This window comes from Ovis aries, chromosome 6, assembly GCF_016772045.2.
Source record: "Ovis aries strain OAR_USU_Benz2616 breed Rambouillet chromosome 6, ARS-UI_Ramb_v3.0, whole genome shotgun sequence".
Classification (NCBI taxonomy): Eukaryota; Metazoa; Chordata; class Mammalia; order Artiodactyla; family Bovidae; genus Ovis; species Ovis aries.
In genome coordinates, this window is record NC_056059.1 from 5,065,808 (window position 1) to 5,087,473 (window position 21,666).

General features: G+C 39.3%; 1 protein-coding gene across 9 annotated transcripts in view; it reads left to right on the forward strand.

Annotated features, from left to right (window-relative positions):
- The window catches only part of PRDM5 (PR/SET domain 5), a 268,026-nt gene extending 254,324 nt beyond the window's left edge, over window positions 1-13,702 (forward strand). For 7 of the 9 annotated variants that reach the window (XM_060416677.1, XM_015096345.4, XM_060416678.1 and 4 more), the window contains one exon: window positions 8,247-13,702. In XM_060416677.1, the coding sequence (XP_060272660.1) occupies window positions 8,247-8,271 (25 nt within the window). In that variant the 3' untranslated portion in view covers window positions 8,272-13,702. The remainder of the gene's footprint in view (window positions 1-8,246) is intronic. The other 2 variants (XM_042251109.2, XM_042251110.2) reach the window with 1 other exon arrangement.
- Window positions 13,703-21,666: the final 7,964 nt, after the last annotated feature.

Below are 21,666 nucleotides of genomic sequence, written 5' to 3' on the forward strand. Positions count from 1 at the left end.
GTTAAACCTGTTGTTTCACTTTTAAGACAAAATCAGTTTACCTTCAGCCTAGAGAAAGAATAAAAATTTTTTCCCCATTTTTGGGCCTATGAATTAATACTAAGGTGGCATAGGTTGAGGGGTTGTATCACAGGTGGAAAGACAGAAAAGGAAGCACTCCTGTTGGAAGTCCTTTCTGCTCTCCCATATTTTTAAAAGACTATAATCATCCTTATGTTTGACCAATTTATACAGAGCATCAGTTTGAAGCCTCTTAATGACTGCATTTAAGTTCATGAAAACATAGCTTTTATCATGTAGGTAGTCAGTTTCACAGCCATGATATCACTGCTCTGCTGACATTTAATCTTCTGTCCTGGCCCTCATTCAACAACCTGTCAGATCGTTCCCACCCCATGTCCTGTTGGAGCTTCCAGGACCCTTAATTCTGAGCCATCATCATGACTCAGCATCCTGCTCAGCTCCCTTTCTGGTCCTCCGGCTCGCCGACGCCGTAACTCTCCCGTGGTGATTGTATAGGTGGACTTCCTCTTTGTAGCCCTCACAGCACACTGGTGAGACGAGCTGTCTGAGAATCTTTTTCTTTTTTTTTCTCAAAGAGATTTTCATTTCTGAAAAAAATGGAGTCAGCCAGGCAAATGGAAGAAAGTACAGGGGGCTCACATATCTCTGTTTGAAGTGAGCACCTTTAATAATAGCTGGCCTGGGGGAGGTGGTATAGACTCTGAACCCAGAGTGTCTGGATTTAAATCCTAGAAACCACCTCCTAGTTCTGTGACCTTGGGCAGCCTGCTTGAAACAGAAGTGTGTGTCAGTTTCCTTCTGTAAATTGATAATAGTACTGGTATCTATCTAAAAGTGTTTGAGAACTGAACAAGCTGATGTTTAGAAATTGCTAAGGGTGGTTCCTGGCACACAGTGAAAGCAGCCATTAGTGCTTAAACCTAGTCCCCGTGCCAGATACTGAAGTAAAACAGTGAACAAGTTGCCGTGTCCTCTGCTCTCATGGAAATCACATTCTTGCGGAGTATAGCCTTAAATCAACCTGAATAAATGTCTGATTGCATTTTATGATAAAGACTGGGCAAAGGGGAAAGGAGGGTGCTATGTAGGAGTAGTTAGGGAAGAATTCTGTGAGTAACCTAAAAGATGGAATCAGCAATGGGGGAAAGAGCATTCTAGGGTCGGCGAACAGAACAGAACAAGGCCTGATAGCGGGAAAAGGAAGGGTTGTTAGGGGAAGTAAGAAAGCAGGTGGAGCTAGAGCTCGGTGAGAAAGAAAGAGGGACCAGTACAGTTGGAGAGCAGACTGGGAGCCTTTTAGCCACAGCAAGGAATTTGTTTTGAATCTAATTTCAACAGGGAGCCATTGAAGAATTTGGTATCTGTTGTTCCTTTGGACATCAGGTTTAGAGTAAGGAGCCAGGGAGAGAGAAAATAGGGAACACATTTTAATTCTTTCTTATTTATGATCCCAATTGTTCATTTAGACTTATGAAACAGTTTAGAGTTTCCTTTACTTGCAAGTAATCTCTTAAGATACCGTTTTAGGTTTTTCCAGAATTATTCCACAGCCTTTAAGTTACTTACATTGCTCAGAGGGATTGTATCAATCATCTAACTTCCTCCTTCCTTTTCTTTTAATAAATATCAGTGGAGTGACTACTCTTGCCCTCCTGTTCTTTAGACTAGTAAGAAGAGATATTAGAAAGCACACAATTAATTGATTACACTGAAGGTAAGTGTTACCAAGGAACTGTAAAAGCTACTATGAGAGCATTTAGCGGAGGACTTCTGGCAGACAGACCCTGAGGAACACATGGGAGGCAGCTGGAAAAGAGGAGTGAGAAAGTCCTGAGGTCAGAAGGTGTGGTGTTCGTCACCAGCCTACACTAAAACTGAGCGGTTGGGCTAGAGTTTAGTGAGTTTCCATCAAAGTAAGGAAGGATCCAGGAAACAGTTTGTAGGTAACAATATGATATTTGTCCTTTCGCAACTGCTCCAGCTGCTGGGTGGAGCGTGGACAGTAGGGGATAAGGATGCATGCAGAAGGATCCAGGTAGTGTTTATAACCTGGGCACTTTCGACAGTGTGAAATTGTCCACAAGTCACAGGGAATTTGCCTCTCTACCCCTATACAATATGCAGGCAGTAACCCCCAATCTTGAGGATGGTTACACATTCCCCCCTAATTCCGAACACTTTCATGAGAGGAGGGAAAACTGTACCACTGTTTGAGAAACAATGACATTGGCTGTTGTAATAGTCTACACTTTGATTTCCAGAGTGAGGCGCTGCATATCCCAGGAGGCTAGGAGACATCCATGGGGAAGCAGGAAGGAAACATTACGGCTTTAATCCCTGCTCATCATATATGACGGAGAAGGCACTGGCACCCACTCCAGCACTCTTGCCTGGAAAATCCCATGGACGGAGGGGCCCGGCAGGCTGCAGTCCATGGGGTCGCTAAGAGTAGGGCACGACTGAGCGACTTCCCTTTCGCTTTTCACTTTCATGCATTGGAGAAGGAAATGGCAACCCACTCCAGTGTTCTTGCCTGGAGAATCCCAGAGACAGTGGCCTCCCGTCTATGGGGTCTCACAGAGTCAGACACGACTGACGCGACTTAGCAGCAGCAGCAGCAGCAGCATCATATATGACAAAAATGGGAACAGATTTAAGCCTTGTTATCACTGAACAGAGGGCTTGGTGCCCTGGTTCCCAGCTGGTCTCAGGTGATGTGCACACTCTGAGGCAAGAGCAGCAATCCCACAGTGACGCAGGTTGTCAGCTTGTTCATTTCTGTGCATTGTCAGATTTATGATTTGTGTGTGCCCATGAAGCAGAGATGTGGATTCTGTTATCTGTTTTAAAATAGAGTACAGAAGAGTCCTATACAGAAACCGCAGATTGAAAATGATATTTGTAATATAAGCACAGAGTACCAAAAGAGAAGACAGCAGAGTTAAAATTACTAGTTAGCAGTAAATTTAGATTAAAAAATGACACCATCATATCTGGAAAAAAGTAAACCAAAAATTGAAATTATCCAGAAGAGACACTTAATTGTCTATACTTCTGTTAAAGATGACTTTGAGTCTAAATATACTATATCGTATCTTAGATTTTGCCTAATGAAAGTATGAAGTCATAATTATTAGCACAAAACTTTGCTTCATCTTTTTCACATGCTTTTAAAAGTTTGTCTTTAATAGTATAACTTGCAGCTCAGTACCCTTGGTACATTTTATTGACAAATATGGAGAAGTGGTGCCTGCTGAAATGATTTCTTTTGGCTGGAGAAGCACTAGTCTCGGCAGGTAACGGTTTGTGCTCAGGCTGTGGCAGCAGAGATGGAGACAATTACATGTCTTCTAGAAATGTGTATGGGGAAGACGTGGTGGTGACTCTGAGGTGGGAGCCAGGGAGACGTAGATCGAGGCTGAGCCAGATCTCCAGCAGATTCAGACAGGTGGCACTTTTTTTTTTTTTTTAAAAGAGAATTAGATTTGGGAGACAGTCTTTTTTTTTAGTTAAAGTACAGTTGATAAGTTACAGGTGTACAGTATAGCGATTCACAATTTCACAGGTTATATTTCATTTACAGGTATTATAAAATATTTGTGTACTTTCTGTGTTGTATATCTTGAAGTGTAAGATATGCGTAGTAGTTTGTACCTGTTAATCCCCTGCCCCTGGATTGCCCCAGCCTCCCCCTCGCTCGCCGCTGATAACCTCTAGCTTGTCCTCTCTCTGTGAGTCTGCTGCTTTTTGTTAGAGTCACTAGTTTGCTGTACTTTTCAGATTCCAGTTCTGTGTAAGACTTAGTAAATTTGAAGTATCTTATTCAACAAGCATTTAAATCCTCCACTGTACAGATAAGGAGAATAGACTGAATCAGAGATAGATATTGGCAAGTGAGCTCCACATAAACAATCACAAAAAGCATGACTCTGATGAAGATAACCAGGGAAGAAAACAGCTAGTGAATGAAGACGTGGGTTAAGGAACAGACACTGTGATGAGGGGGAAATGGCCGGAAACATAGCAGGAAAACAAGGAGAATAGGTCCTCGCGGAAACTAAATGAAAGGCAGAAGGAAAGGGCCAGGCGTGCCACGCGATGCTGGAACTTCATGCCGGATGAGGTTTCACGAGTCCCTGCTACCATGGGGAGGTTGTCGGTGATGCATCAAAGTAGTTTAGAGAGTTGAAAAGGACTTTCTAAGGCAGAATTCTGTTGGGAGTGGGCTTGAGGCATGGATAGAACATGAGGATGTGCATCCTTCAATCAACCAAGTGTACTTTTTCCATTCCAAAGTAGTATTTGGTTTCTAATTACAAAAGTTTCCTTTTCTGTTTCAGAAGAATTAGGAAATACAGACGGCTATAAAGATAGAAATAAAATGATCAAATTTCTCAATTGATGTCAACTAATATTAATGTCAGTCTCTTGATATTTTAAGTACTTATTTATATAGATACAGTTATGATCTTTATTTCAGTATTGTACATTAAATTGTACATTACTGTTATTCTGTTTTCTTGCCTTTACATTTTCCCTTGCCTTTAAGTATTTTTTGAAGTATGATTTCTTTTAACCAGCTGAGAAGTATTTCTTCATCTGGCTATATAAAAAATGAATATACTCTTAAACTTTGGGCAAGTAAGTCATTTGTAATACTCCACTTCTGTGAATAATTCCATGATGAACATCTTATTTGTACATCTTGAACTAAGAGCTCTTCATACAGATAGCACTCCTGGTTCTTTTAGTTCAGTTCAGTTCAGTTCAGTCGCTCAGTCATGTCCGACTCTTTGCGACCCCATGAATCGCAGCTTGCCAGGCCTCCCTGTCCATCACCAACTCCCAGAGTTCACTCAGACTAATTTCCATCAGTCAGTGATGCCATCCATCCATATGATCCTCTGTCATCCCCTTCTCCTCCTGCCCCCAATCCCTCCCAGCATCAGAGTCTTTTCCAGTGAGTCAACTCTTCGCATGAGGTGTCCAAAGTACTGGAGTTTCAGCTTCAGCATCATTCCCTCCAAAGAAATCCCAGGGCTGATCTCCTTCAGAATGGACTGGTTGGATCTGCTTGCAGTCCAAGGGACTCTCAAGAGTCTTCCCCAACACCACAGTTCAAAAGCACCAATTCTTCAGTGCTCAGCTTTCTTCACAGTCCAACTCTCACATCCATACATGACAACTGGAAAAACCATAGCCTTGACTAGACAGACCTTAGTAATGTCTCTGTAATGACCAAAGTAATGTCTCTGCTTTTGAATATGCTATCTAGATTGGTCATAACTTTACTTCTAAGGAGTAAGCGTCTTTTAATTTCATGGCTGCAGTCACCATGTGCAGTGATTTTGGAGCCCCCCAAAATAAAGTCTGACACTGTTTCCACTGTTTCCCCATCTATTTCCCATGAAGTGATGGGACCAGATGCCATGATCTTTGTTTTCTGAATGTTGCGCTTTAAGCCAAGTTTTTCACTCTCCTCTTTCACTTTCATCAAGAGGCTTCTTCAAGAAAGTTAGAGACACCAAGGAAATATTTCATGCAAAGATAGGCTCGATAAAGGACAGAAATGGTATGGACCTAACAGAAGCAGAAGATATTAAGAAGAGGTGGCAAGAATACACAGAATAACTATACAAAAAAGATCTTCATGACCAAGATAATCACGATGGTGTGATCACTCACCTAGAGCCAGACATCCTGGAATGTGAAGTCAAGTAGACCTTAGAAAGCATCACTACGAACAAAGCTAGAGAAGGTTCTTTTAAGGCTTGTGAAAATACTAATAATCTCTGTCTGTCCAAGCTGCTTTGGGGTAAGGGCTTCTCAGTACCATTACACTCCTATCAGCATTATTTTCTGTAATTGTGCATATTCTATTCCCTGCTTTAAAATCACGTTTGGGCATGTGTGTGTGTGTGTTAGTTCATAAGTGCATTTCTTGAAAATCGCATGAGTTTGTGTTTTCCTTTTTACCCTAATTTCAGTCTTAAAGGGTACTCAGTATATCACTTATAACTTATGTATTATATCATTGTCCTTGTATTTTATGCACTTTCATATTCTTGAGTTTTTCCTTTGTATCCCCTGATTTTTACTACATGAAACTACCCAGCTTTGTTTCTCAGAGACTGTCTAAAGGTATGTACTCTGTTTTAAATTATGGCTGTAAAACTTATTTCACAAGAAGTGTCCTTTCCTAAGCTTGATTGGAAGCATTGTGTTTGTTCTGGAAAATTATTCTGTTTGCCTTAAAATCATCTATATATTACAGGGAACTGCTACTCTTGATAGTAGCTGTGTTCTCTCTATCACACATGGTGACTGCTGTGGTTTCTTCTTTCCAACCTGCTGCTGATTCTTCTTGACAGAGAAGATGAAAGAGAAGAAAACAGGCACTAATGTTTATTGAGTGCAATATAGCATCTATTTGCGTAGGTTACCTCATTTACCCTTAATTCTGGGAGGTAATGTTCATTGTGATCATTTTATAGCTGACAGAACTGAAGTTAAAAGGCACAACTTATCAAAACTTCCTTAGTAAGTGATAGAATCAGCTTGAAACTCGGTGAGTTAATTCAACAGATACTTAGTGCTTAGGCTGTAGGCACTGTCTGCCCCTTAGGATTTATGAGTGAATAGAACATACAAAGATTCTCTGCCTTCGTGGGTCTGAGGTCAGGGTGCCAGGGTAGTTGTGGGTTTAGTGAGGGGCTGTTTTCCTGATTGTGTCCTCACACGGCCTTGGCGTGTGCAGGCAGAGAGACAGAGAAGAGAATCTGTATCTCTTCCTGATTTTGTGAGGGTGTGAATCCCAACACAGGACTCCATCCTCGTAAGCTCATCTACACCTCAGGATCGCCCAGTTCCTGCACCTCCGTAATCATCACCTTGAGGATTAGGGCTTTAACTTGGGAATTTTGAGGGGACACAAGCATTCAACCCACAGCAGACTCTAAACTTACTTCCTTTAGACCATCCTAGGCTGCTGTTTCTGTATAATGCAAAATACATTATTGGATTACTCTCTCTCCTTACCACATTGGGGGCTTGCCCTTCTGAATTTCTTCTTGCTATCAACATAAAATCCCCCTTCTTCCATAGAGAGGTGAATATTTTTATTTGCTTTTGTATTTTCACAAGCTTCACCTCATTCAGAATTTCAGCTTCCATTCCAGTATTTTACAGGCCTTTACCTCTCCGATTGTTTTCATTGTGTTTTTCATGGAATTTTCACATTTAAGTGTGCCGTATTTTACAATGCATGTGCTTTTGAAGAATTCAAGAAAGTGGAGTTTTTGTGAATAGCACCAAACTTTTAGTGAAAAGTTGGTACTATAAAAGATTTCCATTTCATTTTTACTTTTGTGTAATTATGGCTTACATCTTCTGGGATAATTTAATATTTTCAATTATTCAGCTGTTTAATGTCTGTTGAGCTAGGTGGCAATGTGGCGGAGATTACATGAAGCAAACATATTAAATAAAGTATTTTTACTGGAATACTGAGTATGTCAGGATGGTTAAAGCAGTGTTAATCTTTTACTTCACAGATGGGTCCGAATTAATCACTACTGAGACAAATCTTGTGCTTCTCATGCCAAGTACTAGATAGATGCCCTCTAGACCATAAGACATTTTGTTTAATAAGAGGTTTAATATGAAATCATTAATATACTCCATTATGAAAAGAAAAATACTGTTTCCAGGGAGTTGTTTCTCTAGGGATGTTTAAATATAGTAGGTGGGGGAAGGAGGCATGTTGGTACACAGAAGATACATAATAAATGCAGACACCGCTTGGAACTTAATTGTCTTTACTTCTGACCTTGCATGTTAAATTCCATTTATTTCAAGAGCACTTTCTTGTTGCTACACCTGTCAGCACATATGGATAACAGGAGTTTGGATAATGTATACTGTGTGAGTGATTATTGTCGTTCAGTCGCTAAGTCGTGTCCAACTAAGCCTAACCCACCGGGCTCCTCTGTCTCTGGGATTTCCCAGGCAAGAGTACTGGAGTGGGTTGCCATTTCCTTCTCCAGGGGATCTTCTCAACTCAGGGAGCAAACCCATGTCTCCTGCTTGGCAGGCAGATTCTTTACCTGGAAAAGAGATTCTTTACCTGGCAGATTCTTAGACCGCTGCCTGTGTAAGTGATGAATTTGTGTATTGTCAGGTTTTTTAATGTAATATGACTGGTACCTTTGGGTCTTTTCTAGGTTTGTGACTTGGCTTTTAGCCTGAAGAAGATGCTGATCCGACACAAGATGACTCATAACCCCAATCGGCCGCTGGCGGAATGCCAGTTTTGCCATAAGAAGTTTACAAGGAACGACTACCTCAAAGTGCACGTGGACAACATCCACGGGGAGGCTGACAGCTAGCGGCAGCTGCGGAGGGGCTCGGCCGTTCCGGAGGCCCCCGATAGGAGAGCCGGGGCTCCCTCGCCTGCCCGGCGCAGCAGAAGCAGCCGGAGCGCGCTCACTGGCCTCACGGCTCTTGTCTGCCTGCCTTTACTGGAGAAGGCAGTGGCAGCCCGCTCCAGCGCTCTTGCCTGGAAAGTCCCATGGACGGAGGAGCCTGGTGGGCTGCAGTCCGTGGGATCGCTGAGAGTCGGACACGACTTCACTTTTGCTTTCACTTTTCACTTTCATGCATTGGAGGAGGAAATGGCAGCCCACTCCATTGTTCTTGCCTGGACAATCCCAGGGACGGGGGAACCTGGTGGGCTACAGTCCATGGGGTCGCTAGGAGTCGGACACGACTGAGCAACTTCACTTTCACTTTTCACTTTCACACATTGGAGAAGGAAATGGCAACCCACTCCAGTGTTCTTGCCTGGAGAATCCCAGGGACGGGGGAGCCTGATGGGCTGCCGTCTATGGGGTCACAGAGTCGGACACGACTGAAGTGACTTAGCAGTAGCAGAGTCTTTACATACATATGCAAAAAAAGGCAAAATACACTACTTTTATTAAGAAATAGTATAAATGGAAAAAAATCACTTTATAACCTTCCAAAATACTACTTTTGTTATGTCATATAAAAATGGGAAAGGAGCCATGTGATCTTCTTCTTGGCCAATCTCTGTAGTGAAGTTTATTAACATACACTTTGTCAGGCTTTTTTATTTTATTTTTATCCTTATGTGTGTGTGTGTACATGCTGGTTATCACAATTGGTTATTACTGATTTAACCAGAAAGGAATTAGGATTCCCAAGATAATTTCATTACAGAGAAGGATGAGAGCTAAGAGTTTCCCAAGTCTCAAGCGTAGTAACAGTATAGAACCGCTGTTTGTGAAACAGACCAAAAGTTGATGGTCCTTCATAGCTCCTTACAAGATGAGTTTAAAAAGGCCTGTAAGAACTAAAACATCTACTGAAATTTTCCTTGTTTTAGACAATCCTCAGGAAACATTTCCTCGTCATTCAGTTGCCAGCATTCATGGTCTAGAATGCTTATATTATATATCAACACAGAAGTGGCCATAACACTTAAATTTGTCCAGGTGATTCTCCTGAGTTTCTACTAGCTAGCTTTAGAAATGAACAACAGATGACCCACCATGGAAACCAAATGGACTCTCAATATCTGCTGAGTGACGGAGCAGCAGGACAGCGGGTGCATCAGGGTGCTGACCTGGCCCTTTACCCTCTTGTTGCATCGGGGAGCACAGGGCCTGTCCGTGCAGATGCGGCAGTCCTTGGAGCATCTACATCCTGTTTCTCAAGAGACATTTTCCAGAATCATGGCAGTGGGTAATTCTGAAGCACTTCTGAATTACTCTCAATGCTTTATAATTAGGAATCCAGAATAAAAAACACAACCCTGGCAGTTGTTATGACTGAAATAATCACCAATGTTTAAGAGAGATTGAAGCAAGAAGCATAGTTTCTTCCTTTAGGTTATGTTTCAGTTCAGTACTTGAGAACAACGTACAATGAACAGCTTGTCTTGGGAGAAGATATGATAAAATGTAATAATGTTGGTAAAGTGGTGTAGAAGAATCCCAACCAGCAAAAGCTTAAAATGAATCCCAAATTCAAGAACTTTTCTATTTGGAGCCCATTCAAAAGAGAGAAAGTATAATTTTAAGGAAGTGATTTAATTCTAATCATTTGTGGGAAAGGTTATCTGAAGACACAATTCTCTGAAATCAGGAATCTTGTTTTAGAATTATATTTATGCTCAGTTCCAGTTCTAAAAAGAAACGATTCATTATAGATATTTAAACTCTGTGAAAATACTAAATTTGAAATTCACCAGTGATAATTGTTAAAAATATAAATGCCTGGATTATAATTTAGAAGATGTCTGAGTATGGCTATATGAAGCATTTGTTCTGAAATTATAGACTGTATTTTATACAGATAGATTTCGGTCTTGTTTCTTGCTATGTCATTTGTTTCAGTAGTATATTTTTAGATCTAAAGTGTTTTCAGTTCAACATAACAGTGTGCTTAATCTCGTTTGAATATAAAAGGACAGCTGTAAAATTTAGTAGTGGGTATTATTTGAACATGTTCTGCTCCTTCCTTTGGGTGCTGCCTTCTCTGTACGGGATGCTTCATAGCCCAATTGTGTGAAACTTGAAGCCAGACCAAGTGTGTATCATCTCGATGACTCACAATTTACAGGGCTGCTGAGGAAGTTACCCTGGAAACCATGTTATCACAATGCTGTGGAGAGGACTGATGACGATTGAAGTGCTGGATGGGATCTGGCCCAAGGTTTGCAGTCAAACAAAACTTCAGAAAATGGCGTGCAGAGACCTACCGGTACAGCATCCTTTCTTTTCAAAGCATTGAAACCAAAACAGACCCTTAAAAGATCATTTCCGTGCCATCACCTTTTATCCGAAAGATGATTATTTATAAAACATCTCAGATATGTTAGAGTTTGTGTCCTAGAACTTTAAAATCACTTAGCAATAACAGAGGTAAGAATTCATTTAGTTTGAGAAATTAAGAACAGAAATAAGACAGTCATAGAGGAAAAGATCAGGCATGTTGGAGTGCAGGTACTCACTTTAAAGAACCTTCCTCTTAGGGTACAGAAGGTTACAGCTCCTGTACGCTTGTGGGAAGAGGTCAAACTCTTACCCTGAGGTCAAGACTGATGGTCAAAAGTATTTAGCAATACGGGTAGGGTCAGATATACTTTTATAGTTACCATCTTTGTATAGTAACATTTAACATATTTGTATATCTAGAATTTTTTTTTCTTGGTTTACAATCACTGGCTTCTGTTTTCTTTTTTTTCCTTGCCTTTTTTATTGGGGGTTGTCGTTGGTGATACAAAACAGTTTGTTAATTAATCATAATATTTGCAGTATAAAAGTATTCATTGGTGATTCATTTTGGGAGTTACACTAAATAGTTAAAATACTACTTTCAAGAAGCATTTTTATATGTTTTTTTTGTGTGTGTATGCAGAGGATCACTCTTATGAGATGCTTATATTATACATGCCAATACATTACTTTGTTCAGAACTCTTCAGACTTGTTGCTGCCAACAGATGTGGATATGAATCACAGAAACTCTTACAACGGTAGTTTGTGCATTCAGTTTTATGGGCTGCTACTCTCCCAAAGCTGGAAGGGAGGGAGAGAGGCTAGGTACTGGAAATACTAACTTTTTCCTTCACAAACTTAAATGTCACTTGTGAAAACTTGTCTTGGGGTTGTAAATATATGGAGATGGACAGGTAGGAGGAAATGTGCCTATTTAAAACCCTAAAATTTTGTCATTAATAATGAGGTTTACTTGCATGTACATATATAAATGCAGTATTTGTGAATACAGTAGAACTTTAGTACCATTTTTATTTTAATATAAATCTAATCTATATAATCTCTACCACAGCTGGAATCAGCATTGTATTTTACGATCAGACAGTTCTACAGTAAAATTGAAATGAACATTTAAAGTAGTTTTTGATGAAAGAAGAAAATATAATTGTCATTACTCCCAGACTCTTGTTTTGCAGTTTTATTTCTAAGCATTTCTAGATCTGGAAAATCTCTATAGTTAAGCCAAGTTGGTTTCAGGGCCACAGAGAGAACACCATCTTTAACTCTCATCTCACTTTTGGTCAAGTGTAAACACCATATGAAAAGAAACATTACTAATAATGAAAAAACTTGATTTATAATATTATCTCTGAGCATAAATATCCTGATATTCACAAATATAATTTAAAGGTGATTAAAGTTATGTCTAATATTTTGCATGTTCCTTGTTTTAAAAGTGGTTTTATTATTCTGGTGGTATTTCAATCTTGTGAGGTTTCCCTGGTACAAAAAAGTTATCATCATCATACTTATCATGAGTCTCCAAGTAGTTGATTTAGAAACGATACATTCATTTACCTTTGCTGTGTCATTTAATTAGCTGAGACACTAGTTCTTTGGAACTTCCGTAGTGTTAACTACTTTGGGCTCAATACTGTTATCACTGCTGGTGGTTAATTTGTTATATGACAGGAAAAAAAATTAACACCGGAGCCTTCAGTCAGGGCCATGTTAGAATAGTATAGACTTCCTAGGCCTATGAACTAGCACAGAATGCAGAGAGGATCTTATACCAGAATGGTGCTGCCAATCCTGTGTCCAAGCTCGCATTCTCTTTAAAGAATGCTTAACACAGTGCTGGAAAACAGCATATATAAAAACGTTTATATTTATTTCACAGCAGGCTTCCTAAACATTTGGTATACTTTTATTTTTTTTAATTAATTTTATTTTTTTTTTAAATTTTAAAATCTTTAATTCTTACATGCATTCCCAAACATGAACCCCCTCCCACCTCCCTCCCCACAACATCTCTCTGGGTCATCCCCATGCACCAGCCCCAAGCATGCTGCACCCTATGTCAGACATGGACTGGCGATTCAATTCTTACATGATAGTATACATGTTAGAATTCCCATTCTCCCAAATCATCCCACCCTATCCCTCTCCCTCTGAGTCCAAAAGTCCGTTATACACATCTGTGTCTTTTTTCCTGTCTTGCATACAGGGTCGTCATTGCCATCTTCCTAAATTCCATATATGTGTGTTAGTATACTGTATTGGTGTTTTTCTTTCTGGCTTACTTCACTCTGTATAATTGGCTCCAGTTTCATCCATCTCATCAGAACTGATTCAAATGAATTCTTTTTAACGGCTTAGTAATACTCCATTGTGTATATGTACCACCCTGCAAGCATTTAAGCAACTAGAGTAAGTTTTTATGCCATGTTGGCATGTGACTCAGCAGAAGGAAACTAAGATTTTAGGTACTACTCATATGCTGAAAATTGAGAAAGGAGATGAGACCACTGAAACTCGATGATCTAAATTAGTGTGAAGGAGTTAATTTTAGAATATCACAGTTCCTAGTAAGTCACTATAGACTTACTAGGAATTAATTACTTAATAATGCATTTGCCTTTGTAAAATAATATAAAAATGAAAGCAATTCCAGCTTGTAGTGGATGCCTCATTTTAAAGTTTTGTCTTCTTGGAGACAAATAATGGTCTTTTCATAAAGTAAATTTCACCTGACATCTTTTATATGATGTTTGACTGGCATACCTTTTCCTCCCATTCTTCTGCTATAGGCTATTCCTTAAGTATATGTACATGTTGGATGTGTTTCTAATAAAGGACCTATGGTAAGATTTCACATATTTTATCCTGTCTGAAAATACTGTGCGTCTGTGATTATGAATCTGTCCTGCCTTTCCCAGTCTTACCTAGCTTTCATATGACACAGAGGGCTTGTGTTAGAGTCTGTACTTAGGGAGAAATTTGTTCTTTACACCTGACGTACAAAATTCATCATCACCAATATGTAAAGCTGATTAAAGCCTGACATTGTAGACATAATTCAAGACCCTCCTTTGTATGGTTCTCGCTTACCCATGGTAGCTGGTGATACACAACCGGAAACAAAAGAGATTCCTTAAAAATATTCCTGGGACTTTGATACCATGGGCATAAGTATAACTGCTGAAATCTGAAGGAATACACACCATTATTGGGATTTAGTTGTTGGAACAGTATGTCCTTTGGTTGTTCCTTAATATTTGATAATGCAACTCATAGAAAGGGAAGTGCATTGACCTCCAACTTGATATTTGTGTTTCTTTGCTAAAGCATTAGCATCTGGAGAGCTGAAACTGTTTGATGAACCAAAGAAGGTCTGAAGTTAACTTTTATGAAATCAAAGCAAACTGTATAGTTCCTATGCTAAGCAGGAAAATAAAAGGATTGGAAATAAAAGGATTGGAAACAAAATCACATTAAATTGATTCTAAAACCTATTTAAATTGGGAAAATGAGTCTTTTATAGAATGTTGCATTTAGTCATTAGAAATTCTAAAAAATTAAATTTTGTGGAAATTAACCAGTCACTTACTTTTGACTGCCTAAGTCTAGTTTTACTATTCAAATATAGGAAATCTTCTGATGTTACTTTCTGGTAGCCTCATTTACTGTATAATAACTGCTTACAGCTCACCTTCTACCTAGCAAATACACCGCTTACTCCAGAACGTAACATACAGGAAAGCAGCGTGGAGTGCACGCCGTTCAGCATCACTTCGGCCCCTCCAGCTCCTTGCACGTGGAATCCATTCCTGGTGCTCTTTCAGCTGCTGCGTGACTTCACGTCGTCTCCAGTTCCGCCTTCCGCCAGGTTCTGAGAGTGACAAGTTGGTGGTGTTCCCAGACTCAATTATGATATTTAGAATATTAAGTTGTATCCTTTCTGCTCTGGCTATAAAATATGAAATTGGGGCAGACGAATTTAGTTGATTAGGGTGTTATTAGACTAAGTATTTGAGTTGAGCCAACTGGCTTTATACTGAGCAAAGCTATTGCTCAGTATTCTGAGTTACGGATCTCACCCCTAACCATGCCGACTCTGCCAAGGGCATGTGGCTTGCTTCAACTGCAGATCCTGAGAGAGAGAGAGAAAGTCTTGAGGAATAAAAGAAGAATTCTGCAGGTATGTCCTACAGACAGGAGTGTAACAACACCCTTATAAAAATGGGTAGGTTGGAATTAAGACCTCAGGTAAGGGTACTACAACTGAAGAACTAAGACGGCTTTCCTAAGGCTTACACGCGATAGAGCTGAGATGGAACCTCCATCTCCCGACCTCTCTTTCTCTCTGCTTACTGGATGTCACTCAAATCACACTTAGACAATACCATTCTGAGTCTGAATTTTATGCATATCTAGAGAAGAATCCCATCTTCTAAGTGTCTGACACAGTAAGTACTCCTTTAAAGGAATGGTTTATAATGTATGTACATACATATGATGGTGCATATTGATAGTCAGTGAGCAAGTTAATTAATCAGAAAAATAAGGAAATTATATTTTGGGAAGTGGGACCAAAGTCACTGAATTTGAGATAAGTATGTATAGTTAATCATCAGTGACAAATCTATAAACGTTTATTTAAATATTAATAGCATATTTCTACATTTCTTGAGTATATCACCTTCTTTATAAATAATGTTTTTGACTAGTTTCCTAGATGGTCTATTGCAAATGCATACATAGCTTATGGGAGTTTAAATACACATACAAGATTGAACAGTACATAACCAAATTTCATGTTCTAATCAGACAATAAGATAATTATTACAACCACAAAATATCCTGTACACTCTGCTTTGAGTGAGGAAGTACTTCAACAAAGGTGTAGTGTAAGAAGTCACTGAGAATTTAGTTACCAGATATATTTTACCTGGAATTCAAAGCTATGTAAGTCCACAATTTTCTCATACTTTAAAGAGGAAAGGAAAAGTGGATAAAGATAGAAAAGAAAGTATTAAACCTATTTTAGGCATGGAAAAAAAAATCCAGAGGTGAAAACAGCTATTTTCCCATTTGAAAGGGAAGGATGGGCATAAGAAAAAGGGTGGAAGGATCATACATTTGGCAAGATGATAAACTGTAACATCATTTATCAGCTAAATTATGTCCATTTCCTTAGCAGTAAAATGGATTTAACAGTATCTACTGGTTGGTTCTATTATGAGAAATAAGTCAGAAAAAAATTCATTTATTTATGCAAAGGATGCCTGGGGTATTAACTAGAGTTCAAGTTAATCCTGCCCCAGTATTCCTCCAAATTAATGCCTTGTCATCCTATATATGCCTTCAGAAAATGCTAAAATCCCCAACATTCCATCTCCTACTTTGAACCAAACTTTTCACAAGGCAAGTCAGACAAGTTTTAAATTGTGTATCACTGATGTAATTATGGTAATAGAAGCATTTCGTTTAGGAATGTTTTGAAAATTCTTAAGTACTGTGTCAATTTAGCATACATACTTCTAGAAATGACCTGTTCTTTTAACCCAAGCATAAAAATAAGATTTTTAATTCCTAGATTATTAGGTGTTTTTTGTTTTGCTTAAACTGGATTTAATCTTTTAAAGCACAATCAATAATTTTGGGTTTGTAATTGAACTACCTACCTCTCCACTAATGAAATAATGGCACCAAAGTGTTCAAAGGGGAACAACTCTATTATATTGTTCATATTTTAAATGCCATGAGTGACATCAAATGGAATTCTGCTATAATATCAAGTAGCAAAAACTGGGTGATTCCATATAAATTTTAGGATTATTTTTCTAGTTCTGTGAAAAATATCACGGGTAATAACTTGATAAGAAGGATAACATTAAATCTGTAATTGCTTTGGGTAGTATGGCCATCGGAGAAGACAGTGGCACCCCACTCCAGTACTCTTGCCTGGAAAATCCCATGGATGGAGGAGCCTGGTAGGCTGCAGTCTATGCTGAGGGTCAGACACGAGCGACTTCCCTTTCACTTTTCACTTTCATGCATTGGAGAAGGAAATGGCAACCCACTCCAGGGTTCTTGCCTGGAGAATCCCAGGGACGGGGGAGCCTGGTGGGCTGCCGTCTATGGGGTTGCCCAGAGTCGGACACGACTGAAGTGACTTAGCAGCAGCAGCAGTATGGCCATATTAACAATAGTCTACCAATTCCAAGAGCATGGGATATCTTACCATATTGTTGATCATATGTTGAATCATCTTCAGTTTCCTTTACTAATGTTTTATACTTCTCAGCGAGTAAGTCTTTCACATCCTTAGTCAGGTTTATTTCTGACTCTTGTGCATTCTGGGCTTTTTCTGGATGTAATATCCTGAAAATATCAATTAAGTTTCATTGTTCTGTTGTATCATTTAGGGTCTCTGTTGCCTTGTTGCTTTGCTGTCTAGAAGACCTGTCCATTGATGTGACTGTGGTGTCAAAGTCTCTACCGTCCCTTAATTCCTGTAAATTTCTCCCTTTATGTATTTGGGTGCTCTGGTATTAGCTGCACCTGTGTTGATGAGTGTGACCTCCTCTTGTATTGATCCTTTCAGCGTTATATAGTCTCCTTCTCTAAATTTCTCTATGTCCTTTGTTTTGAAGTCTTTTATCTGATTCCAAGTATTGCAGTCCCGGCTTTCTTGTCATTTTTGTTTACATGAAATATCTTTTTCTGTCCTTCCTGTCCCTTTCAATCTATGTATCTCCCTTGAACTAAAGTGGGTCTCTTGTAGACTGTTTTTTAATCCAATTTGCCCCCCCTTTTTTTAGTTTATGTTGGAGTATAGCTGATTAACAGTGTTTCAGCTATACAGCAGAGTAATTCAGTTATGCATATACATGTATGTATTTAAAATTATTTTCCTAATTAGCTTATTAAAGAGTATTGAGCAGAGTTCCATGTGCTGTACAGTAGGTCCTTGTTGGTTATCTGTTTTAAATACAGTAGTGTGTACATGTTAGTCCAAACTCGCTAGCTCGCTCTCCCTCCCACCCTTCCTCCCGGCTTAGTATAAGTTCATCCTCTTTGTGAATCTGTTTCTGTTTTGTAAATAACTTCCATTTGTATCATGCTTTAAGATCTGCATATAAACAGTATCATATGATACTTGTTTTTCTCTCTAACCCACTTCACTTGGTAGAATGTCCAGGTCCATCCATGTTGCTGCAGATGGGGTTATTTCATTCATTCTTACAACTGCAGACTTTGGCCATCTGACTGGTGTGTAGTTTTGATATCCATTTCTCTAATTATTATTAGTGGTGTTGAGCATCTCCTCATATGGCACATCTCTCTGATTGAGGCACAACCTACTTGGAGAGGGTGTGGAGAAACAGAACCCTCCTACACTGTTGGTGGAAATGTAAATTGGTACAGCCACTATGGAGAACAGTATGGAGGTTCCTTAAAAAACTAACGATAGAGCTACCATATTACCCAGAAGTTCAACTACTGGGCAAATACCCTGAGAAAGCCGTAATTCAAAGACACGTGCACCTCCAATGTTCACTGCAGCGCTGTTTTCAATAACCAGGACATGGAAACAACCTAAATGTCCATCAACAGATGAATGGATAAAGAAAAGGTGGTGCATTTATACAATGAAATATTACTCAGCCTTAAAGAAGAATAAAAATGCCACTTGCAGCAACATGGATGGACCTAGAGATTACCATACTAACTAGAAGTAAGACAGAGAAAGCAAATTTCATATGATGTCACACATGAAATCTAAAAATATTGATCAACGGGGAAACTGCATCATGGTCTGGTGGTTTGGACTTCAACTTTTACTGCTGAGGGCCTGAGTTCAATCCCTAGTTGAATCCCTAAGATGCTGCAAGGTTTATGGTTTGTGCCAAAAGAATGATACAAATTAACTTATTTACAAAACAGAAATAGTCATAGACCTTGAAAAGAAACTTCTGGTTGCCAAAGGGGTAAGGTTATGGGTAAGGATAAGTTAGGAGTTTGATATTAACATATCCACACTAATATATATATATATAGATATATAGATATATAATATCTATATATATATATAATAGATAATCAACAAGGGACTACTGAATAATACAAGTAACTCAGTAACCTGTAATAGTCTATATGGGAAAAGAACCTGAAAAAGAATATATATATATATATATATAACTAAATCACATTGCTATACACCTGAAGCCAACATAAAATTGTGAATCAGCTCTATTCTAATACAAAATAAAAAGACAAAATTACAGCAGGCAGAGAGAACCAAGCATCATAAATGAACTCTACCCCTAGCCAACCCAGCATCCATCTGTGGTCATATGGTTGAGCCCACACAAATCTAGCAGTAGAACTACCTCAGACTAACCACAAAACTGTCAGAGGCAGTTACTTTTGAAAGATACTCTGTTTTGGGTGGTATGTTATGCAGCAGTAGGTAACCAATAATGTGCCCTTGACAGTGTTGAGAAGAAGCAAAATTATAAAGTTAAGAACAAATGTAGTGTGGTTTTTCCAGAAATTTTATCCACAGGTGAGTGTTTAAGACTTCGTTCTGTTTAAAATTTACGAAGGTGAATGCAGCTGGACTGTACCCTAGAGGTTCGTCCTCTAGCTCTGTGTGTGTGCGCGCTCATGTGCGAGCACGCAATGCAAAGTTTTCTACAGAAATGTCATAAGAGAGTTTTAAGTAAGTACAACCATTTTCTTAGGTTCTTATCCCTGGAAAAACTGTAGTATTCTCAAAATTAATTTCACAAAACAGTATTTCAGAGAACCAAAGGTTTGAAAGTATATTTTAAAACAACTCATGAGACCCAGCCTAAAGTGGTTGGCTCAGAATTTTAATGTCCTTTCCATGTGCTCTATGACTGTAGATTTTGCAGCTTGTGAGAATTTTGGGAAAGAGAATTTACCTTGCAGTGTTTAGAAGAGGACGCCCTTAACTGTTCTCACCAAGAGAATTTCAAATGCTAAAGTCAGAATTTTTACTTAATTTAGCAATTAATTAGTAAGGAGGAAGGTCTTCAGGGAGTCACTGACTACTAATATTTAGGTTCCATAGAAAACAAAACACAGTGAGTTCTACAGCACCTAGCACTGTGGAGTCCACCTTACCTTGAGCTGAGCTGTTGCGCCCGCTTCTAGCCCCATATGCACAGGACAGCCTTCAACACAGACTTGTCCAAGATTTCCTGCTGACCTGTCAGCCTGAATACACACAAATTCCAGATTTCTGTGATACTCCACTTGATGAGTTTTTATAGTTTCTAAGCAGTAACTGATTAGTTTAAACAATACCTAGTGACTGATCTAAAAGATACTAGCAAATACTGATTGTGGTTTGGGGGGTCACCTGAACTTTCATGGAGTCAGGAATCCCCAGTGATCTGCTAGCCCTGGAGGTTTGGCCCGTTGGGGAGCTGTAATGTTCTTGTCCCAGTTGTGTCCCATCTGAATGTGGCATTTAATTCTGAAATGGATCAAACTCAGTGCTTATTCTTCTCTTTGTCTACTGTCTTTTATGTGCAAAAGACCAGGCTGTCACCAAACTGGAAGTTAAGCTAGTTCTGTTTACTTAGGTCTAACATAGTAATTCCTCAGGTGTAACTTAGATTATATATTTAGATATAAGTGCAAATAAGTATATTATTGAACATATAGCTATGCAGTGTTAACAATGGAAGAGAGACATGGCAGAGAATTCTAAAATATGATGATTCAAAAAGATCTTTATATTTTGCAATGTAAATTTCTATCTTCCGATTCAGTTGGATACAGCAAAATTAACTTCAGTGGGGAATAAAAGTGCAGATCCCCAGATGTTAAGGTTCAGGGGTCAATAGCAGAGCTAAGGGAGAAAGGCTTATTTGGAGGTTATGTTGACAATGACCTTCCTCAGAGAAGGAAAATAAATTGGTGTGAGGAAATTAGTTAGGGAAAGGTGAAGTACAGTGAATTACTCCCTGTGTCCCTCAGAAAGTTTGTCCTGTTAACCCAGTGGTGGGGATCTTGCATTCTGCGGTTATGGTTTATTTTCCAGAAGAAAGTAAGAAAGAGAACTCCTTGCTTTGCATGTTATGTAATTTGGACTCTGTGACATTGTTTCAGGATGCCCTTGAAGCAACTCCCAATACTTGACAAGCCTTTTTTATATATATTTTTGCTTCCTTGTACATTCTTACTACATATGTTTTGACTTCAGAAGAATGACTTCTTTAGAACTGCTTCAGAGCCAGTGATAAGTGCTTTAAATAATTATTCAGTTCAGTTCAGTCGCTCAGTCGTGTCCGACTCTCCACGACCCCATGAACCACAGCACGCCAGGCCTCCCTGTCCATCACCATCTCCCGGAGTTCATTCAGACTCACGTCCATCGAGTCAGTGATGCCATCCAGCCATCTCATCCTCTGCCGTCCTCTTCTCCTCCTGCCCCCAATCCCTCCCAGCATCAGAGTCTTTTCCAATGAGTCAACTCTTCTCATGAGGTGGCCAAAGTACTGGAGTTTCAGCTTTAGCATCATTCCTTCCAAAGAAATCCCAGGGCTGATCTCTTTCAGAATGGACTGGTTGGATCTCCTTGCAGTCCAAGGGACTCTCAAGAGTCTCCTCCAACACCACAATTCAAACGCATCAATTCTTCAGCGCTCAGCCTTCTTCACAGTCCAACTCTCACATCCGCATGACCACAGGAAAAACCATAGCCTTGACTAGACGGACTTTAGTCGGCAAAGTAATGTCTCTTCTTTTGAATATGCTATCTAGCTTGGTCATAACTTTTCTTCCAAGGAGTAAGCATC